This window comes from Mastomys coucha, unplaced genomic scaffold, assembly GCF_008632895.1.
Source record: "Mastomys coucha isolate ucsf_1 unplaced genomic scaffold, UCSF_Mcou_1 pScaffold8, whole genome shotgun sequence".
NCBI classification, from domain to species: domain Eukaryota; kingdom Metazoa; phylum Chordata; class Mammalia; order Rodentia; family Muridae; genus Mastomys; species Mastomys coucha.
This window is the reverse complement of record NW_022196914.1, coordinates 35,434,836-35,461,007: the sequence shown is the minus strand read 5'-3', so window position 1 is coordinate 35,461,007 and position 26,172 is coordinate 35,434,836. Positions and strand designations below refer to the sequence as shown.

At 42.8% G+C, this 26,172-nt stretch overlaps 1 protein-coding gene across 2 annotated transcripts; it reads left to right on the top strand.

The window, feature by feature from the left end:
• Positions 1-1,188: 1,188 nt before the first annotated feature.
• On the top strand, positions 1,189-25,638 carry Cep72 (centrosomal protein 72). 2 transcript variants are annotated; one of them, XM_031360286.1, is made up of 12 exons: positions 1,189-1,303; positions 3,702-3,829; positions 4,779-4,971; positions 8,185-8,293; positions 10,777-10,955; positions 12,252-12,458; positions 13,513-13,640; positions 14,797-14,935; positions 16,388-16,584; positions 19,346-19,472; positions 23,141-23,252; positions 24,956-25,638. In XM_031360286.1, the coding sequence occupies exons 1-12, from the start codon at positions 1,225-1,227 to the stop codon at positions 25,119-25,121; spliced, it is 1,764 nt and encodes a 587-aa protein (XP_031216146.1). In that variant the 5' UTR covers positions 1,189-1,224; the 3' UTR covers positions 25,122-25,638. The 2 variants fall into 2 exon arrangements, with proteins under 2 accessions (XP_031216146.1, XP_031216145.1); XM_031360285.1 differs by having other exon boundaries at positions 13,513-13,817.
• Positions 25,639-26,172: the final 534 nt, after the last annotated feature.

The following is a 26,172-nucleotide window of genomic DNA, read 5'->3' as shown; positions in this document are numbered from 1 at the left end:
AATGTTCTGGGTAGAAGGACTGCCTGCCAACTCTCCAGGTAGTAGGGAAGACCAGGCTGTGGGCCCTCAGCTAAGGAAGGTTCCTGCTAACCTTCAGGTCTAGATGGGAAACCTTTATGAACTATGAGGCAGAAGGGATAGCTCCTGATGTGACCCAGCCTGGCTCACCATCTCTATCTCTGTGCCACATCACCATTCCTTGCTCTGTGTTTTCACCAGCACCAAATCAAGTTCCAGTGCTGCTGGTTTACTCCAAAACACTACAAATGGAACTTAAGGACATAAGACATGTAAGTTTGGCTTACAGTCTAATGTTACCATGGCAGATGGTATTTAATAAACCACAATAAAGAGTACTTGGTAGTAATTAACCATCATTAGCATAAACTTTTACTGAGGCTTGTAGAAATCATAGGCTTGTAGGAATCTCTGCAGTGTGCATAACTAATCCTTGTCCCTCTTTAGTGGAGATGCAAAACTTTAGTAAACAGAAATGTTATTTCCCAAGTTTCTACTGGCACTTTCATTGCAGTAGAAAAGCTGGTCTTGGGATCCCAGACAGACCACCCCTTTCCCCAAGGTTCCACTTGGACTCTGATCAGGCAAAATAGAATGAAAGAGGGAATTTGAAGCCTGTGCTGTGTCCTGAGGCGCCATGTCTCTTAGATGGCAACCACACAAGCCTTTATTCTGCTTCTGAAAAGCTTAGATATCTGTTCAGGGCCTGGAAGTCACCTAGATAGTTCTCATTAGTAGATCTCAAGTTTGATGAAGGGACTTTCAATGTGTCTTAGGCAGGTGAACATGTCGAAACTTTTGCACACAGCCACAGGATGAGGACTTTTGGAAGCACAGCGAGGCAGGGGGTGTGGGGCAGCATCTCAGGGGCTGGGGCAGGAGGGAACTTTAAGAAGGAGGGCTCCTGGAGGGAATAAGAGATGAATGGAAGTGGGAGTAGGTGCGAACGCCCCGGGCACTAACAGCTGTTACCACAAACCACACTGAACACAATGGGGTTGTCCTGGGCAAGATCCAGAGCAGAGTGAGGTTGCATTCAGAGCTCAGCCTGTTGGGATGGAGTGGGTGAACTTGCTCCAAGGAAGTTGTAAACACAGTCGAAGCTCCGCCCACTCCTCTGTGTCCGCCCCTCTCAGGGTTGGTCCAGCCCATCTCAGTCTACTACACTGCGCAAGCGTGCCACGCGCCAGCGTCCGGTTTGAAAACATGGCGCCAGGCCAGCGGTTGGTTTTGTGCGAAGAAACTGTACGGGAGCGCAGCGGCCTGGGTCCCCACCGCGACCTGGGTGCGTGGGGGGATAGACAGACATCGGGACTTAGGGTCTCCCTGGGTTGGCCTGCCTGGCCTGATAACTCTGCCTCAGTGTGAATGCCACTTGGCCACAAACGGTCCCGGCCGGTGGGGCAGGGAGGCAGGGCCGACTGGGCGGGTTTGTGGGGAAGGGCGTGGCTGTGGTTCGGGAGAGCCGGTGGCCACCGCCTGTGTTTTTACACGTGGGGCCATGGTCAGGCCTCTTTTTTGGCAGCAGCAGCTTTCATCTGTTTTCCTGGGTTCCTACATGGCATTTCGTTTATGAGGGATGCATGTCTGTTTTTATATGGTTTGGACATCAGAGCCTCATGTTTTGTGCAATAGATCGTGTGGAATTTATGCTGTGATTTTTTCTTTTTAAACTTTTCCCTCCTGGACTTTTACAGTAAAACCACGCAGGCCTAGAATTTTCCATTGTTGAAGATTTTAGGTTACAAATACGATTTTTAAACTTATAGTGGTTTTATCTAGAGTGAATTTTTGTTATCACTCCATTTCGTTATCACTACTTTATTTTTTTCTTGATTGTCAACCATATCTACATAGAACGGACTTTTATTATTTATTAGTGCTTGTGGGACCTGTAGGAATATCCCCTTTTTCATAAATGGTACTTACACTGGCTCTATTTTTCAGTCATGTTGGAGATTTATGGTTATTGATTATTTTAAAAACACCACTTTTGGGTTGGTTGATTTGTCTTCACTGTTTCTAAATTTTACCTTTTTCTTTGTGCTTGCTTTGCATTTATTTTTACTCATTAGATTCTAGAAGTGAAACCTTGTGGAGTAGAGCTTGTTTTATAATTTAAATATTTTAATCTATACTTTTCTCTTTATGTATCACATAGCTGCACACACTAACACATTTGTTAGTGTTATATCTCTCCTGTTTGTAATGGTTCTGGAGGTAGAATCTAGGACTTTGCATATGCTAAGCAAATGCTTTGTCATGAACTTCACACCAACCTTTTTAAATTTTTCAAGTGTGTTATTAAGCCAAGATGACCTTGATCTCCATATTTAACCAAACCTGGACTTGGAATCCTCAAGTGGCTAGGATTGAAGGCAGTTGCCACCATGACTGGCTCTAATTTTCACTGATTTTAATATGCTTTTCAAATATCCCTCTAGGTATCTCCTTAGACCTATGAATTATTTAGTAATTGCTCACTTTTTTATTCTTTAGTGATGTCTTTTTAAGGAATCATATGTTGGGAGGTTTTCTTGTTATTTTTCTGTTAATTCCAGTGTAATTCTATTATGGTCAGAGAACATACTATATAGGAGTTTAGTTCACTTAAGTCTGCAGAGATTGTTTAATGACCAAGAATCTGGTTTCTGTTGGAGAGTGTTCTAAGTATACATAAAAAGTGTGTCAGGTTGATTTTATTGGCTGAAAGTATTCAGGTCAATCAGGAGGATTTTCTGTATAAAGACTTTATTTAGTAAAAGGGTATATTAGTTGCTTTTCTCATTTCCTGTATTTAAAAAAAAAAAATCAACCTCACAAGAAACAACTTAAGAGTAAAAAGGTTTATTTTGACTCACAGTTGGAGGAGATAAAAGTCAAGATGAGGAAGGCATAGTGGCGAGGTGTCACATTGCATTTGCAATTAGGAAGCAGATAGCAATGAATACTAGTGCTCAGCCTGCTGTCCTCCATTATTTGTCCATTCATTCTTTCCAAGACAGGGCCTTGCTATGTAGCTCTGGCTGTCCAGGAACTTGCTAAGAAGTAGTGGTCCATACCTGTAATCCTGGACTCAGGAGTTTGAGGCAAGAAGATCTAGCATTCAAGGTCTTCCTTGGCTGCTTAGATTTGTCTCAAAAAAAAAAAAAAAAAAAAAAAAAAAAAAGCAAGCGAACAAACAAAAGCAAGCACATTAAAAAAAGACTATTCAGGGCTCTTGAGATGGGCACAGGCCCTGATGCAGTAGGATTTTTGCAGTATAAGAAGATTCTGTTCCCTGTATGACATGGGCAAGTAGATGTTTTAGCCAGCAAGTAGGGTAGGGAGGCAGGGGTCCATGGCTGGAGCATTACTAAGAGGAAATGAGGGAGCAGAATGTTGCTGTGGCCCTGGGGATAATGAAGGATAAGTGATATGATGAGGGACCAAGGTGGGCAGACACCAAGGGCAGAGAATTCTTGATGAACTGGCATCAGGGTTTTCTGCTAACCTCTGATTTATAAGAAGTGTACCACTGGGCCTAGGATAGCATCTATAGGCCTAACTTTGGTCAAGCAGAGTGTGTCTGTCAGTATCTGTTGTGTTTCTAAAAATGTCTAAAATATCCCCCCGAATTGAACTTCTATTATACTATTTTATATTTTAAAAAAGATTAAAATCTTACAATTTTCTCTTCTTAGCTGAACTTCGATCTTTATCTATTCCTGGAACATACCAAGAGAAGATTACTCACCTGGGGAACTCTCTGATGCATTTGACAGCTCTAAAATCCTTAGACCTCTCACGTAACTCCTTGATTAGTCTTGAGGTACGTTTAGGCTTATTTGTTAAAATATCAGTATCAGAGGAACATATTTTAATGGTTTAAAAAGAATGCAACATATTTTGAGACTACACAAATAATGCTTATGGACTATTCCTTTAGAATGATTGTGTTATGTTGTCACTAGTGTTTATCTGGAGCTACGCATCTAACCCATCCCATATCTTTAAACTACTTTGAATACCAAAGTAATAGCTTTCTGAAGAAGATGGATTATCTTTAAAGGGAAGGAAACAAGATCCCAAAACCTAAAGTGTTCGTGTCCATGTCTCTCCATCCCTTCATGTGCTGTGCTGCCTCCTCCTGTAGGTTATATCTATCCATGGTTTGGCTTTTGGTCTTCTACCCTAAATGGCAGTATGCAAATTTGGGGCTCATTGCAAGTACCCAGTCATGATTTGAAAATAAAGAAGTCTCCCAAGGTGACACAAGTGGGAAGTTTATATAAATACTGCTTATTGCTCAACTCAGAGAGGAAGGCCTTGAAAGAAACATAGGGTGTCATTGCCTAGGAAGATAGTACTTAATAGAGACTATTCCTAACATTGGTTTCAGAGTCTGACTTGTTTAGGGACAGGCTCCAACTTTGACTAAAGGAAGGATTGGCCTTTCTCTCAATTTCTAAGCATTAACCTCCTGCTCTGGGAATGTGGAGAGTAAATGAAATTGTGTAAATTATATAACGTGATTCATATTGGGCACTTAAGAGAGAGTAGCTGTGCTTAGTACTGCTGGGACTAACAGGCCTCTCTTCAGAAACCTCAGACGGTTGTTACCCTATATGGAACATAGGATTTCACAAGTAAGAACAAGTTACATTGTTAGTTTTTTCTGGTAATAGTATGTGTTCATTATAAGTGTGTTTAAATTGGTTAGCCCATACCATTGGTTTATTTTCCATGATGAACTGATTGAGATATTTTCTTATTAACAGGGCATACAGTATCTGGTCTCCTTGGAGAGTCTCAATCTCTACTACAACTGTATTTCTTCATTAGCAGAAGTATTTAGGCTCCACACCCTAATGGAGCTCCAGGATGTGGACTTCCGGCTTAACCCAGTTGTTAAGAATGAGTCTGACTACCGCCTGTTTATCGTGCACATGCTCCCAAAGCTGAGACAGCTAGGTGGGTGGAAGAGCCATTGCCCTCACGACCTCATGCAGTGGAGCTGTTTTTGTGCTCCTGGACAGATTATGCTGCTGTTCCACTACCACCCGGCCTGAAGCTGGTTTTTTAGCACTGATGGCCCAAATCCCTGTCAGCTCTGGGGTATCCTTCATCCTCCTGGTGTCACTCTTGCTAGCCAGCCAGTCCAATCTAATCACCAAGTTTTAGGCCCAGTGAGAGGCCTTATCTCAAAAACAAGATGGATAACACCTGTGAAAAGACACCCAAGGGCAGTTTACATTTGACCCCCACATGCATAGATATGTGCACATGCACTAGTAAACACATGTATACACAATACACACACATACCACCATCTCCACCACCACCACCACCAACAAATGCCAAGTTTACAAAGTCATTCCTGAGTTAATATCTGTAAGTTCCCAAGATAGTATTTGTAGGACTTGTAGGTCAAGGAGCTTGTAAGCGTTTTCTGGAATTTCTGTTGTTATTGGGGTCAGACCTCCTGTGCCTAGAGGATCATCAAAGCAATAAAACCACTAAAAGTTCTGTTAGAAATATTAGAAAAATAGACCATGTTTCCTGGAGGAGTGGCAAATGCCTGGAGGTACAGAGTTTGCCATTCAAAGTCTTTTGGAAAAGATAAAGTTCAGATGCTTGTTTTTGGGTCAGTGGGTAAAATAGATAAAGATACTTGCTACCAAGTCTGATGACCTGAATTAATTCCCAGGAACCACATGATGGAAGGAGAGAACTTTTGCACATTGCTCTCTGACCTCCACATATGCACTCACACTCATACATACACATAAATATGTACATAAATATAATTTCTTAAAAAAGATAAAGTAGCAAAAAGAGAGGTATACTTGAATGTCATCAAGCTTGTCTGGATAATTTTAGTTTAGCTTGGCCCTTATATGTAGACAGGCATGTGTTGGCCAGATCTAAATCAGCTCTGGATTTATACCCTCTACATAAATACAGGACAGACATCATCAGTCAGTCAGCCTTCTCATAGATGGCCCCAGCCTTTCACATCCATTTCTCAGGCCTGGGAGACGGACACTGGATAAGTTCTGTCCTGTGGGTTTATCAGTATGTCAAGAGCTTTCATGAGTGTACATCAAGTTAAATGCATCCATACAGTCTGGACTATCTTGTCATAGCACCAAGAGTTAGAATGTCTTGACCATGAACTGATCTTCTCTGTGTAAATGGTGTTCTGATGCCTTAAACTCCCTTTCCTTGCATCTCAGAGATGTTTCTAGAGATAACAGAGGAATTTAGCAACATGGAAGCACATGTTCCTTTTGTTTCATCCTTCTATAACAGTGTTAACTAGTAGAGTGAATTGTTCCTTGCAAAGGCTGTCCTCACTGGTCAGCCACAGCTTGACTATTATCAGAAGTCACCTATTTAGTAACTCAGTTGGCACTATTTTCTTCAGTCCTCTAAAGGAAACTTGAGGACTTGGCATAATAGCCCTGAGTATGGGCTTGCCTCTCCTAGCCCAACAGGTTATATTTCCACAAGAATTCAGCTCCTAGGGCGGGATGGGCTAGTAGCAATGGTGGGCAAGCCTGTCTCGTTTGTGACTGGTAGTCTATTGCCCATGCAATGGTGGAGGTACTCCACCACTAACTTTAAGGTACAGTTGTTGGCTAAAGGCGGAGGGTGCAGAGTGCCTGCACCTTCTGTGTCCTGACCTAGAGAGCCCAGATCCAGCACATTGTGAGTACTGACACTAATGCTCTAGTCCCTGTGTTAAGACCCCATGTCCTACATTCAGTTCAGTTTTGATAAAACTTGTAGCCATAAATTTGTGCTATGGACCTCCTGTAGGCATGAACACTGTTAGACTACAAAGTGTTGAGCCTGGGTGCAGATGGGCCAAGTGCCTAGACCACATTGTTTAGTTAAAACATACTTGGAATTTCTGTGTTTAATTTGAAGATACTTGGAAGGGATATGTACTGTGTTCTATCCTTTATTTGACTGTTTAAGTAACTTATAAACAGTTGAGTTTGGCTTTGTATTTAGAAGCATTACAACTATGGGCAGTCTTGAATTCTTCAGGTTTAAATCACTGCCTTCCTCTTTCCAGAAGAGTTTAGATTCAGAATCACAGTTTGTATGGAGAAGGAGTGTAAGGGATATTTTCATACAGAGCAAAGGGATATTACTGAAATCAGAGCCATTAGAAAAATCCTGTCCAAAGGCCCTGGATTGACAGATGCTGGAAGAAGAGTATGTTGGCCCTGGACAGGTTCTGTTGTAGAGAAAGGAGCAAAGGGGTAACCCCGGGGGCTGTAGGATGCAGTAGGGTCAGAGAAGATACTGCTGCCAGGAAAGATGGAAGTTTATGTGTGGGGTGAACTTTATTGGCTTTGGAAGTTTTGCATTTGAGTTCTGGTGGAGTAGGCCAGGGATTTGCACAGCCTCTGAAGGGAAAGTAGCTCAGCTTAGACATGTTCTCCAATCCAGAGAAGACATGTGTAATTATGTAACATTGGGGGGGGGGGTTCCTCACTTCGTACTGTTTTCTATAATTGTGTGCCAAGGGGTAAATACTGTTTTGAATGGGACCTAACTACATGCGCAACATCAAATGAGGAAAGTTCTAAAACTAGGGGTCTTCTCATCCTTAGGTACTTAGATAAGACATGTCAGAAGGCTTTTTGGTCAAGACCTTCTGAGGCTTTGTATCTCGTTATGGGACATTTGGGATTTCTCTTCTGTCTCTGTGTTCCAGCATTGGGCTTCTGGGACTCACCATTAAGAGCAAACGTATATAGTTGGAGTTTTTATTGTGCGGAGGACTCTCCTCTGTGCAGACCCTTGAGTGTGCTTATATGACAAGACTTACCCAGTGTCTGGCATGCACATTTAATAAACATTTAAGAAGCATGTCTTAAATGTGCACCTTACATGTCCTACTTTTGCAAAGAGCATCAGCCTGTTCCAATTGCAGCTCAGAAACAGCAAGCTCTACGGGCATGGGCCAGCCTCTTGGCATTGTGGGGAAGCCAAGTGTAGCCACCAGAGCTCGTCATTCTAGTATGATGCATGCCATTCAATGATGAGAGATTGTGTCAGCTATGAGGCACCAAAGCCTTCAGGTATTGTGAGCTCCAGAATGGGAGAAGTGGGTATATCCACTGTCATGAAGAACATGGCAGTCATGCCCCTGTCTTTTGTCTTTAGATGACCGCCCTGTGAGGGAGAGTGAGCGGAAGGCTTCACAGCTTCATTTTGCCCCAGAAGATTCACTGAACTCAAAGGAGAACTTCTCAGCCACTCTGACAGTTGGAAGGTATGGACTGATGTGGTTCCACTCAGACAGATTTCAAACATGCCTGTTGACAGTACATTCAGCCATCAGGCACAAGTGTCTGTGTGCCACCTGTCCCTGAGGGACAAGTATGCAGAGCAGATAGAAGTTTTCAGTTCTGCCTGGAGCTCAAGTAGATGGTGGTAGATGTCTATCTCTGTTTCTTCCCAAGTTCTTCAGTACTGCCAGTTCATTTCTTTTTTTTCTTGAAATTTTTTATTATTTAATTGCATTTTATACATCAAACATATTAACAATATTGAATATTTTGAGATCAAATAATACATAAAAATTTGTTCAACTTTTATATTTCATATCCTTTCATACCCTAAAAATATCATTACTATTTAATACTATCCATAACTGAGGATCCTATATCTAATGTTGAATATTAAATTGTTTCAAAACATATAAAAATTCTTTGGAAGTTAAGCATAGTAAAAGAGCATAAAATATTAAAAATGAATCATTAAGAAATATATTTATTCAAAAGCACTTATATGATACCACCTGACATAGATCAGATCATAGTGAGAGAGTATTTAAAACACATTATATATCTGTGTTCATTGTTTCACAATCAGTTTACTTAAAAAAGATTATCAGTGTTTCTAAGAGAGAAAATATTTTATCATTAAGTATATTTTGAAAATAGCAAAAACTTTGAAGTTAAACATTAAGAAAATGCTAATTTCAAGCACAGGGAGAAAAATTATTGATAATATTTCCATGAAGTTTGTAGAACATGATTTTAATATTTTCAACTGTTAATATTCAACAAACAGAATAATTATTTTAAGATATATTTCATTGTTATATCTTCCTTTTCATTTCTGATTTTATTGATTTGGATATTGTCTCTGTGCCCTCTGGTTAGTTTGGCTAAGGGTTTATCTATCTTGTTGATTTTCTCAAAGAACCAGCTCCTGGTTTTGTTGATTCTTTGTATTGTTCTTTTTGTTTCTATTTGGTTGATTTCAGTCCTGAGTTTCATTATTTCCAGCCATCTACTCCTCTTGGGTGTATTTGCTTCTTTTTGTTCTAGAGCTTTCAGGTGTGCTGTCAAGCTGCTAGTGTATGCTCTCTCCAGTTTCTTTTGGAGGCACTTAGATCTATGAGTTTCCCCTACTCTTTGGGCTACCTCTTGAGTAGATTAATAGTTTCCTTTGCAACTCATAAAGTTTTGAATTTCATGAAGTCCCACTTGTTGATTGTTGGTTCATTTCCTGGGTCACCACTGTCCTATTCCGAAAGCTCTTTACTTGAGGCTATGTCCTGCAGTGTGCCCCTACTCTTTCCTGTAAAAGTTTCAGTTTCAAGTCTAACATTGAGATTTTTGATTCATTTGGAATTGATTTGTGAGCAGGATGAGAGAAAGGAATCAAGTTTTATTCCTCTATATGTAGATTCCCAGTTTCTCCAATACCATTTAAAGATGCTGTCCAGATTGGTTATTTTAATACTTTGTACTCATTGTTGATGCTCTCCATTTAATGAGACCTGTTCTTATATCTTCTTCTAGTTCTTTATTATGGTTTCTTCCAGCTTGTCGAGCAAGATTTTTGTCTAGAAATCTCTAATGTCTTCACTTTGTCAAGTAGTTTCTGACTTCAGTGGGGTTGGTTTTGTGTTTCTCATTTTTCTTTTGTAGTCAGTACCTTCTTTTTTGTTTGTTTTGAGACAGGGTTTCTCTATGTAGCCCTAGCTATCCTGGAAATCACTCTGTAGAACAGGCTGGCCTTGAATTCCGAAATCCTCCTGCCTCTGTCATCCGAGTACTGGGATTAAAGGTATGCACTACCACTGCCCTGCAAGTCTGTACCTTCTTGTTGCTCTGAATCCCTTTCAGTTTCAGTTAACAACTGGACATTTTAATTAATAACAAGTTTGGTAGCATCTCTGGAAGTCAGTCAGTTTCTCTCCAGTCAGTTGGATATATTGTTCTTGAGCATTGAAGTTGTCATTGTTTGGTGGCAGTTCTGAACAATTTCTGTGAATTTTCTTCTTTGTTGTATATGACCCCTGAAGTCTCAGTTTAATTAGCTTATTGATTACTGATTAGTCAAAGATTGTCGTTCGTATATGGAACCAAAAAGTTGAAGGCTATGTTATGCATGCCTCACTCTGCTGTAGATAAATATGAGCATCAGGGACATGCAGTCCTTTAAGTTTCTTGATCACATGTAGTTCTTGTGAATGCGTCAAGAAAAGAATAAGTTGAATTTTAGCCTGTTAGAAGATTGTAGGAACAGAGGAACATTCTAGAACTTACATTTTTTAGCTAATTCTAGTGGACTTCTGTTTAATACTGGGGCAATAGAATTGGTGGCATCTCATGACATTGTTACTGGTTGCCAGTTGTGCTAGGTAAGTCCCTTTTTCAAGTTACTTTATAATGAGAGCCATCCTAGGCTGGGAGTATACCTGGGCATGTGGACACTGAGAAGTCTCCTTTTCCCTTGCAGACCACACCACCTCAGAAACAGAGGTACTGAGACCTCGGCCAAAAAATGCTTGGTCATGGATGCTGATGATGAGGCTGTCCTGAACCTCATTGCCGAGTGTGAATGGGACCTCAGCAATCCTCCTGGGAACATGAGCTCCAGCCAAAAGGAACATGAAGCTGACCTCCGTTATGCCCAAGGTGTGCTTCATAGCACAGTGAAAACTCCATGGGTTAGATAGGCCCTGGCTTGAGGATACACTTACAGTGCTCACAGTATTGACTCTGAAAACTAGTATTTCGACTATGGAATTACAAGGGGAAAAGTTAATGGATCAAAGTTGAGTCTGGTCATAATTGCAGTTGTTTGAATTTCATTCTTTCTCATAGCATAGGAAAAAAAAATGTCTGATGTAAACAAGAAAGCTAGATGTCTACAGCACCTGTGGATTTCTTTTGAAATCCTGGTGCTCCAGAGCCTGGTAGGCCGCTATTCTACCGGGATCTCAAAACTTCTCAAACCCTGTGAACTTAATGTGCACAGTCCAGGGACTCTGCTTTTCGACCAGAGACTTGCTTATAAGCTTTAACTTAATGTCTTATACTCCATGATGAGTTTCCCAGAGCCATTCATGCTGAGGCCAGCAGCTCCTAAGCCATAATCTCCCATTGCTGCTGTCCTCAGTCCTCTTAACTCTCGTTCCTCTCATGGGTGTGTGGGTGTATTAGTTTAACTTGCCTTTTCCTGGCAGGTATTGATGCAGTGTTGGCCATCTATATCTTCTCTTGATATACTTTAAAGCCTCCCACCCTGTTGTTTAATAGTTTATTTCTTTTTTTGGTGTTGAATCATACAAATTACATGTGGATTTTAGATCTAAGACCTTTCTTTCACTCCACTGATTGATTGCCTTTTCATATTCCTAACAGCACTTCGAAGAACAACTAAGCCCAATTAGACGTTTTTTTTTTTTCTATAATAGAACATGCTTTATTGTGTCCTAATATAGACATTTTCCCATCCCATGCCATAGAAGGACTACCCAGGTTTATACATGGTCCACAGTTGGAGTCAGTTCTGAGTGGTTTAAGAGTACTGCATCACTGGTAAAGACCTCTCCCACCTGCAGTTATTCTGGGCATCTGTTGAAAAGAGATGTCATGTAATTACTCTGGGCATTCGTTGAGACAGTTGACTTGCATCTTAATCAACATTAAGTTGATTGCATTTCCCAATCTGTAAATTCTGTCTTCTCTACACCTCCATCCCATCTTAGTAACTTGGTATTGAGTCTTGTCACGCTCAAACACTGCCATTTTCCTGCCTGTAGACTATCTGGAACTCACTGCAGTGTTGACTGCTATATTAACCTACTCAATATTTTTTGTCTTGCTTAATTGATTTAAGGAAAGTATATTTTATAGATTACATTGCTCTCACAAACTTAAAATGTAATTTTTAATGAAGTAAGGCTTAAAATGTTTTTAATAAAATAGAGTCCAGACATCTGTTGAGTCCTTTGTCAATCCAGCACCAATGTGGGGACTCAGCAAGGCGAGGCCATGAGAAGAAGAAAGTCACCTCCAGAGGGTGTCCAGGTCATTCACCACAGGACCAGCTCTGTGGGGAGCTCCCCCCACAGCATGGCTTGCCAGAAGCCTGCCATATGCATGTACAGCATGCCCGAATTACTTCACAGCCAGGTAATCAGTCAATCCTGCCAGGATTGAGCTGCCTTTCTAAATAAGTGTACACATTATTCCCAGTGTTTGCTATAACTCTGAAGTTTTTCCTGATGTCTTTATACCTTATATATGAAGTTGTAAACTATCTTTGGAAAGGATTTAGCACATCAAAATTTATCACACACCCATATTTTGGATTGCTAGTTTGGAAATGTCTTGGTATTTTTCCATTGTACACACACCCTCTTTCTCTGCCTCTCACATTTCTTCCTATCCCTCTTTAGTCCCATAGATGCATATTGTCTTCTAAATACACAGGTCAAGCTCATGAAACTAGCTACATTTTTAATACCAAAGATGAGAAAAATTAAGTAGTTGATTGAGAGTACCATGAGCATCTACAGTGTAAGTATCAAAACTTCCCACATAAATGAACCTGCTATCTTGAAGCACTTGTTTCAGTCACATTTGTGGGACCTTCAGAAGTACAATGGTCAGGTAATGTGGCTGTTCAGAGTTCTAGGCTGTGGTTAAGGCAGGGCCATGCTCCTGTTCAATGCCTTCCCCACTGTCATTGTTCTTCCCTAGACAAAAGTTTGTCTGCCCCTCCCAGAGAGTATTAGTAAGTAAATACATGGATCTCCCATGTCATTTCATTTTATTTTCCCGGCCCATTTAATATCTTGGAAACACACATGTGTGATGTTGTCTAGAGAACTTTATTGACACATCTGTTCTGTATGAGCTGATGCAGAGCAAGTGCCGACAAAAGCCTGCTTCTTAACAAGAATGGATTCTGTCCACTTTGTCCAGGCTCTTCTCAAAATCCATGTTTTACCACATGTGCTTCCTCATGTCCCTCCTCCTGCCTCTTCCTCTCATGTGTCTTTGTGTGTATGTGTGTATGTGTGTGTGTACGCGTACATAGATAAGCATGTGCTTGTTTCATGTGCCTGTGTTGGTGGACACACATTCATACTCATGGATATACTTTTTAAAATTATAAAACCAGACTCCAGATCGCAGAGGATTCAGTGTAATAAGGGCTCTGCCCACTTTCTCTGTGTTCCAGACTCTGTGGATGTTGACGACTGTGCTTCATCTTCTCAGAAGTCAACTTTGTCATCACAGAAAATAATAAATCCTTTGCCTGTCCCTGAAAAGCACAGGAAGCGAAGGATGCCTGGTGGGAGATTCCAGGTGCCTTCAGACCGGGAGTGTTTGAGCTTCCTAGAGAGGGCTGACGGGCCCTCCAGCCTTGAGGACAGTCTAAGCAGACAGGATGGCTTGGAGGGCCAGAGTCAGGTGGCCCTGTCTCACTCTGAGGCTTTGGAGGCTGAAGAGCGGACATCTCATGGCACAAGTGACCCCAGAGTGGTGAGCAGCTGTAGCAGAGGGGTCAGCAGCTGGAGACCTGCCTTATTCCCATTAAGTGTGTTTTAGCAGCACAATTGTTTGGTCTCTTGCTTGCCATATCTTATATTTTCAGTACTAAGTGTGACCCCACAGTGAATGTTGCTTTTAAACAACTCTCCGGATGCTTGATCTTGTGTTCCACTGTTCTAGTGCTGTGGTTCTGAGGCAACTACAGCTGCATAGTAAGGATGATTTTCCCTTATTTAAATTTGTCTCCAAAGTTGGAATCAGGCCTATGGCAGGCTGAGTCATCAATGACTCTCACGAGGGGGGAGTCTTGGAAGTAGATGTATGATTTCCGAAGGACTCATTCCTGATGAGAGAATTAAGAGTTCTCACATCCTCAAGGAGCCAGAGACTCCAGAAACTGCTCCATTGTCTCAGTAGTAGCCCAGTTAGAAGCTTTGAGACTTCAGGGTCCACCCACCAAGTTGAGAGCAGGCCATACTGACTCAAAGCTGCTGGAGCAGGATGGGGAAAATGGAAATGGAAAAGTCTAGGAGGTAGAGCCATTTGGCTTAGAAGCCAGAGGGCCTTGAGGTGGTTGATTCTTTGATTTGTCCTAAGCTGGAACTGAGGCAAAAACAAGGAAAGCTGGTTATGGGATTTCTGGAGCAAGCTAGAAACAGTAGACTAATGCCTCTGACTACTAGTTCTGGGGGCTGTTTTCATATGAGATGTGACCATGTCCATTTGTAGCCTGTTTTTAGGTTCTGGACTGAGGGAAAGAAGAAAAATGGGGGAAGGGAGTGCTACGCTATTACAGCCTCATGAGAAGCTAGCTTCACAGATGGGTGTCTCTTGTCCTCAGCTCCTGGGTGTGGGCTCCTTCTATTACAGAGACAAACATTTTAGACCCTGGCACGTTGTGTTAGAGACCTAGCTTTTGCAGTGAGCTGCCAACCTAAAGCCAGACTTCATCATTGTGTCTTCATCATAGCTGTCTCCTAAACTCGGCTCAGCAGCAGCGCCAGAGCGGAGGTCCACTCTGGAAGTGGCACTTTTGGAGGCGCTCCTCGACCTGATAGACAGGTGCTCAAGTGGCAGTGGATCCCTGCATGGCAATGAGGCCTTCCTTGGTGAGTCCTGACAGCGTCTATTAGTAGATGCCGCTCACTTGCTAGGTTTGGGGCTCTCAGTGTTCATACAACCTGGGGTTCCAGAGAAGTGAATAATGTCCCCATGGTAAAATAATAGATATCCTATTATGAGTATTACATGTTTTATTCCATGTCCTCCCTACTGTTTCTGCCCTTCTTGTTGGCTGGAGTGCTTTGTGACTATGGGCTACCACCTGCCAGTGCTACGAATGCCATGTCCAGTATTGGTCTTTACTCTGTCTTCTTATGGGCATTTGGGAGGCTTGGAAATTATTTCCTGTCTTCTGATTCTGTATGTGCATCTAGTTGAGTACAGGGCCTTGGATTCACAGAGCTTCAGGAATATGATAGAAATCCAGTGGGATTGTCTTCCCTACTGAGGTCTCAGGTTTATTTTCTTCTGCATACTGGAAATACAGAATGAGAGTGTGCCAGGGTTCCTCATCCAATGTTCTGCTCTGAGCCTGGGCAATGGCTGCTTTCACCAGAAGCCTGAGCTACACGTTAGTAGTATCCTTTGGGTGCCAGGCCCATCAGTACTGAGCTGCCTAAGCTACTGCCTACCATGGTTCCTGTCTTAGTCAGGGTTACTGTTGCTGTGATAAAACACCATGATCAAAGCAACTTGGGAAGGAAAGGGTTTATTCAGCTTACTCTTCCACATCACAGTTCACCATCAAAGGAAGTCAGGACAGGATCTCAAACAGAATAGGAACCTAGAGGCAGGAGCTGATGGAGAGGCCATGGAGGAATGCTACTTACTGGCTTACTCCTCATGACTTGCTCAGTCTGCTTTCTTATGGAACCAGGACCACCAGGTCACGGGTGGCACAACCTGAAATGGACTGGGCCCTTCCCCTATTAATCACTAATTAAGAAGAGGCCCTACAGGCCTACCTGCAGCCCCATCTTATAGGCCATACTCATAATTGAGGCTCCCTCCTCTCCGATGACTTTAGCTTGTGTCAGGTTGGCTTTAGTAGCCAGCATAGTTCCTGACCACTTCCCTCGGGGTTTTGACCCTTTTAACTGTTCTTAGATCAGAACCCCTGCGAACTGTAGTGCTGGCTCCTGGTGGCTATATCTTTAGTCTTTAATCAGGGCCAGTGTGTTGTTGCAGCAGAAGTGGTCCATGGTAGTTGTGATGACCATGATGTAGTTGCCATGTTGGAGTTTACTGACTAAGCTACCAAACATTCACCATATCTTTCGGATGTGGCTACCTTCTTTTGAGGGTTGCCTTTTTGTACATTAAAAGCCATATCCATTATTGGGAAGCCGAGCAAGATGATTTCAAGGTGCCAGTGTCTCTGTTCCTTTGTACGCTCTGCTTTCTAGTCATATAGCAATATACTGAGCATTTTTTTTGTAATTGTTTATATTCCTTCCTTTAGCTATGATATATTAACAGTATTTCCTTTTGTCTCCTAGCTCAGGCCAGGCATGTTTTGTCATCTCTTCAAGAGTTCACAGCAACTCGGGACAGTTCAGCACTTGAAAAGGAAGGGCTTGGTTACCTATCTCTTGAAAATAAGACTCTGCAGAGCCGCCTTACTGAGCAGCAGCAACAGTACAGTGCTACAGTGACCAAACTGACAGCAGAGCTCAATAATACAAAGAGGGAGCTGGTGAGTGCTCTCTGCTGGTTGCCGTTGTTCAGGGACAACAGGAGCAGGTTGGACAAGGGAAAGACAGGTCTGGCCCCATAGAGCAAAGGCAGCTCCTCAACCACCTTTGAGCTCCCTTGTGCTGCGCCAGGGCCACATAGCTTCTTCCCCTTATTAACAGGTGCCTCCACAGCTCCATCTGACTGTTTCACACCCAGGTCCCAGAAAACAGTGAGCCTATGATGGTACTGCTGCTAATTGCCAAAATTTGTCCTAGTACTCTCTTCAGAGTCTGGATGGAGGAGATGGGGGAAGAAGAAATGGACCATATTCATTCTGTCGGTTGCCTGGGCTTCTTAGTCCTGCTGTTTAAGGTTCCAATTAGCTGGCTCATCTGTGGTCTTTGCATCTGTTCTGCACCAACAAGGTGCATTTGATGGTTTTGTCTGAGTCTAGGGAAGACGCTTAACACCAGTTGGTCTACACAGAACGAACTTAGACCTGGCATCTAAGCTGATTGATTCTGAGCGGTTATATTGTGTTTAAAGTACTGGGGTGCTCTCACTTTTTTTAAGTTTATGCTAATGATTTACATCAAAGGCAGAAGGGTTGGGCTTCAGAGCCACCTACCAGTGCACTAACCAGAGTGAGTACTAATCTGCTTCACTCTGTGGCTTTGTAGTACATAAATCCAAAATGAGCCTGGGCCAGCACGATCACCAGCTTCTGCTTAGACTGAGATTAACTGACTCAACACCTACCAGAAAGCCTCACAGGTCAGGATCTTCTTCCAGGCTTCTTACCATAAGTCTTGATGCTACACATACATACCACTGGATGGACTACAGTGTCTTCATGATACCAAGAAGGGCATTATTACAGTCTGTCCCCTCTGCCAATGTGTATTGGTCCATCCCTGGCAAGGGTGAGTACCCAGCGACCATGGACACTTTGAGTCAGTGGGTCCCTGCAGCAGCTGCCTGGTTTGCCTCCTGCATTGGTTTGCCTCATTTGTATAAAAGATGAACATACCACAAGATTTCAGTGGGAAAGTTTAAAGTTGCCTCACAAATAGTATCTTCATTTTGTGAAGATCTGTACAAAAGATGACACTTGAAACCTCATTTTAGAGAAAACAAAGAAACTGAACTGACACCCATGGTCTCTGATATTGAAAACACTGTGAATCTCTTACATGTGCACAGCGCTCTTGCATCTGGAGAGGGCCAGAGCCCGGGATGCCTGGACCACAGTGCTATGCAGAGTTTTGTCCATGTGGGATTGTTGGCCCCATGGGACACAGCATAGTCTAATACAAGAAAGCAACCAGGAGTACCTGTTAAGGCAGACATAGTAAGTGAACCCTGCTGCATCTGGAACACTGACACCCAGATAGACAGGGCCCAGAAGTCAGTATTGCCCTGCTGCAGAATGGAAGTGATGCACAAAAGTATATGTGTGAAGGGCAGCCTTGAGTGCCAAGACAGGAACAGGCTAAAGTTATCTCTGCCATGTTCCTGGTTATCCAGCCATGGAGAAGGAGTATCCAGCAAGTGGATCAGGAGTTCATATGGTAATAACCACTTGCTGGGACAGCTAGGAAAGTACATGAGAGCCACCTTCCAGAATTAGACTGCATGGAGCTTCCCGTGACATTTAGATTTATGTCTTGAGGCAGAGGTTCTGCCCCTAATATGGTATCCTGAATACAGTTTCCTGTATTCAGATGTACCTGCCTAGTCTGGCTGTATTCAGTACCCTGCTGTCTGTGCCCATCAGAGCCTGGAATATGACTAAGGTGAGAGCCAGCACAACCCACCATTGACACCTAGTATCAGAAAGGAGAGTCTATGTAGGGGCTTCATTGCAGGAGGTGCTTTGAAAGGAAGACTTAAAGCTACAGCTGAGAGAAATGATTTGAAGTCTGGCAATCCACCTCTAAACAGAAGGCATCCTGGCCGGGTGGGCCTCCACATGTGAGGGTAGGCTCACCACATACATAATGAACTCACCAATTTTTCTGACTAAGCTTGGGTCTTGGTGAAATGCTAGTTCTCACTCTTCTTTCCAAGCCCAACCCTGTTTAGAGCCCAGACCTTTATGAGTAAGCCTGCTGGTGCATGAGCTGCAAGCAGGTGCATACAAAACTGTGGGAACCTTTACAGGCGATGTGCATGGCTCACCTGTCAGAAACCTGATGACTTGCAGCATCTTTGTAATAGCTGTCATTACTGCTCTGATGGGAGCCTTGATCTCTGTCTTAAGTCTCAGTGTTAATGCCCCAGCTTGTGTTCAGCATTTTCTCTGCCTATGAAGATAGACACTGAAGGACTCAGGCCTCAGTTCCTACTCGTAATAAGGTACAGCTGATGGAATTCCCCACTTTTGTAGACTAAGACTCAGATCATAATGGAGTTCCCACAGGAAGGGTGCCAAGAACACTGAATAGTATAGAGACCTGGTATCTGCTGTGACAGTGGGATATTTATGGAGACAGGACCTACCAACTACCAGCCATTGCTCCTCTGGTATTGCACCTGAATTCCTGTGGTGCATACCCTGTCTCCCTTGCCCTTTCCTTGTGTACTTCCTCTTCAAGTGGGTCAGACTAGGTAGCCTGCGGGTGAGAGAATATGCTTTAGAGTGTGATTTTTTTGTTTTCTGTTGTGATTCTTATTAATACTATGAAAAGTGAAACTTAAGTCTGTGGTAACTGTCCAGAGTTTTAATCCATTTCATTAAATATATTTCACTTGTCTGCCTTTGTTTTCTGTGCCTCTAGGACACATTGAGACAACATTTGGACAAATCATTGGAAGAGAATGACAACTTAAAGTCTCTTCTGTACAATGTGAAAAAAGAAGTAAAGAATGCAGACACTTCAGCTGCACTAACTTTGCAGATCGCTGGTAAGTAGCTATGCAGTTTATTTGGTAAAATCTGACTGCTCAGGAATGGTACACTACACATTATTCTACGTCACTTTATGCCAAGAATTTGAATCAGTAAATGCTGCCTGAGTGGGTCTCGAGACCCAGTCAAGTTGCTAACGGCTGCCTGTAGCAGGCATTGTGGTTATGGTTATATGTTCTGTGGAGGGAGCTCTTGTCTGGCCGCTCCCACTGCCATCAGGAGCTTGGCTTTTCTGCTTTCTCAGAAAGCTGCTTGTGTTCCTTTCAGGTCCACATCATTTTAACTTCTTTCACCACTTTTTGGGCTGTTTTGTTTTTCAGTTTTAAGAAAAGTCAGATTCAGATGCTGAGAGTGGTCATCTGTGTATTGGGAGGCAAACTGTTGAGCACACATTGCTCTTGTTTCAAGGGAAACTTTAAAGAGCCAGGAGGTAACGGGAATGCTACCCAGGTGTGGCTCCTGGGCCAAGTGTCTCCTCGGGTCTCTTGCTGCTTGCTACTTTTGAACTGTTTTGTTGAATGATAAGATTGATAGATAGATAGATAGATAGATAGATAGATAGATAGATAGATAGATAGATAGATAGATAGATAGATAGATGATAGATAGATAGATAGATAGATAGATAGATAGATAGATAGATTGATTGATTGATTTTTTGGGGTTTTTTGTTTTTTGGTTTTTTTCAAGACAGGGTTTCTCTGTATAGCCCTGGCTGTCCTGGAACTCACTCTGTAGACCAGGCTGGCCTTGTACTCAGAAATCCACCTGCCTCTGCCTCTTAAGTGCTGGGATTAAAGGCATGCGCCACCACTGCCCAGCTTTTTTTTTTTTTTTTTTTTTTTTTTTTTTTTTTTTTTTTTTTTTTAATTAGAGGTTTTTTTTTCTCATTTTGTTTTCTCTGTTGTTGTTTGGGAGTATCATTCCTCAGATGACATCCCATCTTATTTCTTTTCTTTTGAGATTACATCATTATTATATATAATATTGTTATATATAATCTTCCCTTTCCTCCTCTAACCCCCTCCCCCATATACCATTCTTTTTCAAATTCATGGCCTCTTTTGTCATTAATTGTTGCTACATGCATATATGCATATATATGTGGGGGTGTATGTGTATATATATTCCTAAATGTAACCTGCTCAGGTGTATGTGTTCAGGGCTGACCATTTGGTATGGGGTCACCAGTTAGAGTAATCTTCCCTGGGGAAGATTTTCTCCCACTTCCAGCATTTCTTAGTTGGCTGCAGGTCTCTGTATAGAGTTGAAGTTTCGTGTGTTTGTTTCATGGTCCTTCCCCCACCCACTTAGGCATGTCTGTTGTTCAGCTCATGTTTAGGCAGCCATGTTGGTGAGACTTTATGGATGTAGCTTCAGATGTTACCTGGAGACACAGTCTCACAGTAAGCCTCCTGATCCTCTGGCTCTTAACAGTCTTCCCCTGAACCCCCAGCACACCGCCCTCATCCACAGTGCTTCTGGAAACCTAAGTGTGGTGAGTTGTTTTGTAGGTGTGTGCATTGGGAGTGAGCTCTACATCTTTGCATTTGGATGTGGTTTTCTGTGATGATCTAGCTCCCTATGTTGCACAGAGGCATTTCCTTGATGAGGGGTGAGGACTGCATCTATCTGCGACTATAAGGACAAATGTTTAAAGTATAGTTAGGGATTATGCTGCTTTAGTAAAGTGGTGGTGTCAGTTTTCCTCCAAGATTCATGACTTCGTTCAACCTTAGTAGTTGGTTAGGTTTCCCTCTTGTTAAGTGAGTCCTAGGTCCATATTGAAAGCTTGTCTTAGGGTTTTATTGCTGTGAAGAGACAACAAGACCTCAGGAACTCTTACTAAGGAAAACATTTAATTTGGAGTTGGCTTGTAGTTCAAAGATTTAGTCCATTATTGTCATGGCAACAAGCATGGTGGCATGCAGGCAGACATGGTGCTAGAGAAGCTGAGATATCGCCATCTTGATCCATAGGCAGAAGGAGATTGCACACTGGGCACAGCTTGAGCATAGGAGGCTTCAAAGCCCATCCCACAGTGGCACACTTCCTCCAACAAGCCACACCTCCTAATAGTGCCAATCCCTGGGCCAAGCATCAAACACATGAGTCTATGGAGGCCGTACCTGTTCAAATGATCACAGAGTTGTGGTTACCAGGAAGGCATACATGCCACTCTGGGTCCTCAGGGTTAATCGTGCATGCTGGTCATTTCTGTGAGACATACTTATATTGTCTTGGCTCCTTTTTCCTCTAGCCTTGCCTTCACTTCTAGTGTAATGCTCCTTATTGCTAAGGTAGCATGAGTTATCTGACATTCTGTAGTTCTGGTTCAGGTTGCTCTTTATTTCTTGTGTCACTTTCTGATGTCTTTACTTATTTTGAACCGGTATAGGGGTCGAATCTGCTCTGTGGACCTGGCTCTCAGAAGCTAGGACTCCTTACACTTCTGTTATGGCAACAGGAGTTTTCTGTCATTTTTCATGACACTTGTTCTTCAGGATTTCCTTCAGGAGATAGGCTACAGCACCTTCCCTGACTATATGGATCAAAAATACAACTGCCTCCTTTTGGGCATCTCTCAGTCCTCCCCTCCCTTCTCTCTGTTATGTTTTGCTCAGTCCTCACCAATAGAAGTGTTTTTTTCCCAGTAAGGACCCTGTTCTAAACAGGACTAGGCTGCCCAGATCCTTAGACTACATGGAACATCTGGTCTCCCCTTCATTAGCAAGATGAAACCTTCACTTAATTTACCACAGTCCTGTCATTGGCCCAGGAAAATAGGTCCTTTTGGGATCTTCTCCATTGTATCTGTCAGATGCCCAACTGATGACAAATTGTCCCTGTAGAAAGAGATGTCATGCACTTATTAACGTATACCTCTGGAGCTTGGCCTAGTCCCTTGGGCTAGGGACTTGAGACTCCTGTGGGGTTTTGGTTTTCATCTAGCTTCTCTTGATATTTGGTTAATGTGAGGTTCCTGGGAGGCCCTGAGACCAGGCTACCACTGCTCTCTTCCCAGAATCCCTTTCACCTGTACTCTCAGGGAGGCTGTTGTCTTGACTGAGATTGACACAGATGTTTGTGTACTACTGACTGGTGAGAAGAACCTTATGCTAGTGTCACTGTCATCCTTTGCCACACTTTGTTTTCTGGCTTTGTTGATGTTACTGATGCTATATGGTTTCACAGCCATGTGTCTACATATAGATTTATCTGTATCCTTTGTTCAGATGTCGGGAGCCAATAAATAGTATTGCTTTCCTCCCTTGAGTTGGAAACGCAAGTGAAAGAGAGCACTGGCTCTAGCACTGGTAGGAAGGAATTTGTGGCTTCATCAGCTATATGGCCACCGTAGACTTCATAATGCTTCTCCCTGAACCACAGGCTCCCTTGTGAATGAATATAGGTTGCTTCCTGAAGAAGGAGGAGACTCTGCAGGCAGATCCAGTGGAGGAGTTTTGTGCTGGTACCAGCTTTAGGGTATCAATATAGGTGGCCAGGGGTATTAGCTCCCATAGAGGGGGGCAGGTGCTGCCTTGATACTCTTCACCCTCATCTTTGAGTCTCTAATATTCTTTCTCTGGCTTTAATTTTAATCAGAATGATCAAAATGTATAAATGAACATCATTACACAATACTACTTCCTGTCTTCCCCAGGACTTCAGGCAAGTATGAAGCAGCTCTCTGAGGAAATTGTGGAGCTGAAGCAACACGTGGAGCACTATGACAAGATCCAGGAGCTCACACAGATGCTGCAAGAGAGCCACAGGTCCCTGCCTCAGTGGGTCATGGGAGAAGGCTGAGACACAGGGTTTGAGGCACCAAGAAACAGCTGGCAGTATCTCTCAGCAGTTGGTGTTCAGGACCCACATGCATTGCCATGTTGACTTTGAACATGAATGAACATTCCCTTGGTAAAAAATGAGATATGATGATTACTGCAAGGAGTGTACTCTGAGGTATAGACCTGAAAAGTGTTCAGCCTGAGGCATGGGAGCATGCTGAGGCCTGGGAGCATTCTGAGACATGGGAGCATGCTGGGGTATATATGAGCCAGGAAGTATGGACTAGAATCTGAGGACATGAATGTATGGACATGTTAGAGATGGTGAGTCTAGTGCAGTGTTGTGTTTCCCTGCGTCATAGCTACTAATAGCATGTCCTCACTGGAGGCCATGGTTGTTCACTTACAAACATGGACATTACACTTCCACTTGCTGCTGTCTGGGTAGTGAAAGGGGAGTAGGAGTGTTAACATAGGCAAGGCAGACTCTCATCTTATTGAGGAAGTTTCTTCTGGGAAGGAGGCAAGTGCCTGAGTGAGAACAGGTCATCGGAGCAGCCTTTGTTCCTGGAGCCTCCTGTGAGGAGGGCTCACCTGTAGTCATGGTTACCACTCTTCCCCGACTCTCCTTCCTCCTTGTAACCCCTGTTGTTATTGTTTCCTTACTAGGTGACCACATGTAAGGCCCTCATAGAGGGTCAGCCTAAGCCAAGCTTTGCCTTTAGTTATTACAGGCCAGTAACGCCCTTGACCTATGGCAGGCCTGAGTTACAGAGCTGGAGGAAAGACTGCTGAGACTCAGCAGGGAAGAATGGAAGGAAGGAGCCAAGGTGCTAACTTAGAACAGTGGCAGGCAAGGAATAGACTCCACTCCAGCAGGCCACCTGTGCTGGGTCCAGGGACCATGGGGTTCGTGCTTTCAGCATCCTGCCCAGATATGGGTAAAACGAGATGCAGAAGGCTGAAGACAGTGGGATCAGACTTTTGCCCACTCATGGGCATGCTGATGCTATTCAGCAGCCATTTCTGTGATTTAAACAAACAAGGCCAGCACTTACTTAGTAGATTATTCAGTGGGGCGGCTATCTTCAAAGGTGGCAGAGGTTAATGTTGCTTTGCTTCATTTGAACATGTGATGCTATTCATTATGTCACCTTGGGGAATACTGCTCTCAGTATTGAGAAATTTTGAGAAACACACTAGTGCTTCTGAATCCAGCTCTGCACCATGCCGTTGCCACATCACAGTCAACCGTGTGACTAGGAATTAGAAACATTGCAGTATTGGGTCTTTACAGTCAGAATATGGTTTTACTAGTCATAAGGGTTATCATTGTCTTGCCATAGAACTGTGGTCTGTCAGGAAGACATCACCATTCAATTCAGCTTATTCCCAAGCTCAACTCACAGTGACCAACAGTGCCTTTAGGAAGGCTTTCTCAAGCCAAGGGCTCTGGTTGTGTCCATGTATGGTGTGGAGAGGACATATAGAAGGATAGTAGCCAGTAAGAAGATAATGGGGCCAGGGACAAGTGTTAGCCTTGGCACTGCTACAGTTAGGAGCATCTGGCCAGGGCATAGGTGAGATATGTCTTTATGCTGGTGGACTTCAGCCAGGCTGTAGCAGTTGGGACATAGTAGGCTGTGCACTGGGAGAGACTCAGCAATTACTCTCCTTTCATCCTCCAGCTCCCTGGTCAGTACCAATGAACATCTCCTGCAGGAGCTGAGCCGTACACGGGCACAACATAGAGCTGAGGTAGAGCAGATGCACTGGAGCTTCCAGGAATTTAAGAAGACTACGACCCTGATCCCTCGCCGTAGCTCCCAACTTGGTGGCCGACAGTCCTGCTAGTGAGCTATACTCCCCTCCATCAGGTATAGCCCCAGGGTTGCACTTGGGCATATATCTATCTGAATGCCCTTGTGAGACTTTAATTACCTTAGAATCCTCAAAATATATTCATAAGTTCAGCTTGTTTATGTGTCCTAAATTGATGTAGTTGACCCGAGGGCTTCATGTTTGAGAAGTTTTGTTAATTACACATTCTGTTGTAAAGTACCTGCATTATTTTTTTCTTCCCAATGTGGAAAAGTTTTGTATAATTAAAACATTTTCATGTGATAAGAATTCCTTATTTAAATAAATAACATATTGCTATGTTTAAAAAGTTAACTTTTTAAATGGCACCTTATAAATTATAGCAGACTTCCTTATGGAATTCTTCCATAAAACAAGTTATACAAAGTGAGCAGAAAAAAATAAGTTCCAAGTTGTAATAAAGAGTAACACTTATAGATGTGACAAACATCTTAAGAATTTGTATGGTATTGTCATAGTAAAACAAATAAACAAATAAAAAACCTCCCCACTTCTGTCTCACCCTTTTGCTTTCAATAGCTCTTGCAAATAAACAGACTATTCACCTGAAAACCAGGGGAAGACTTAAATATACACTGTATAGAGTGGAACCCAGATGAAATTCAGATGTAGATCAGGCTGGCCTCAAACTCACAGAGACCCTCTTGCCTCTGCCTCCTTAGTGCTGGAATTAAAGATGTGTACCATCACTCCTGGCTGTTTTTAGACTTTATCTTTTCACCATCTCTACCCCCATTAATTAGGAATCTGGTCTGCACTCAATACCTCCATAGTGCGTAACTTGTGAGCACTAGCATCTTGATTCCCCTTTGGGTTTGGGTTTGATTGTCCCCACATATCTTAATGAAATATTTTAGTTTTACAAAATATGTGCATAACTCCTACTAATCTGAGCTGCCTGCCTGTGTATTCTCCTATTTTACTTTTTGTTAAAAGACATTTCGCTTGCGATCACTTTTGCATTTTTTATGTCTACTGGTAGCAAATTATTAAATTATCCAAACAAACAAACAAACAAAAACCA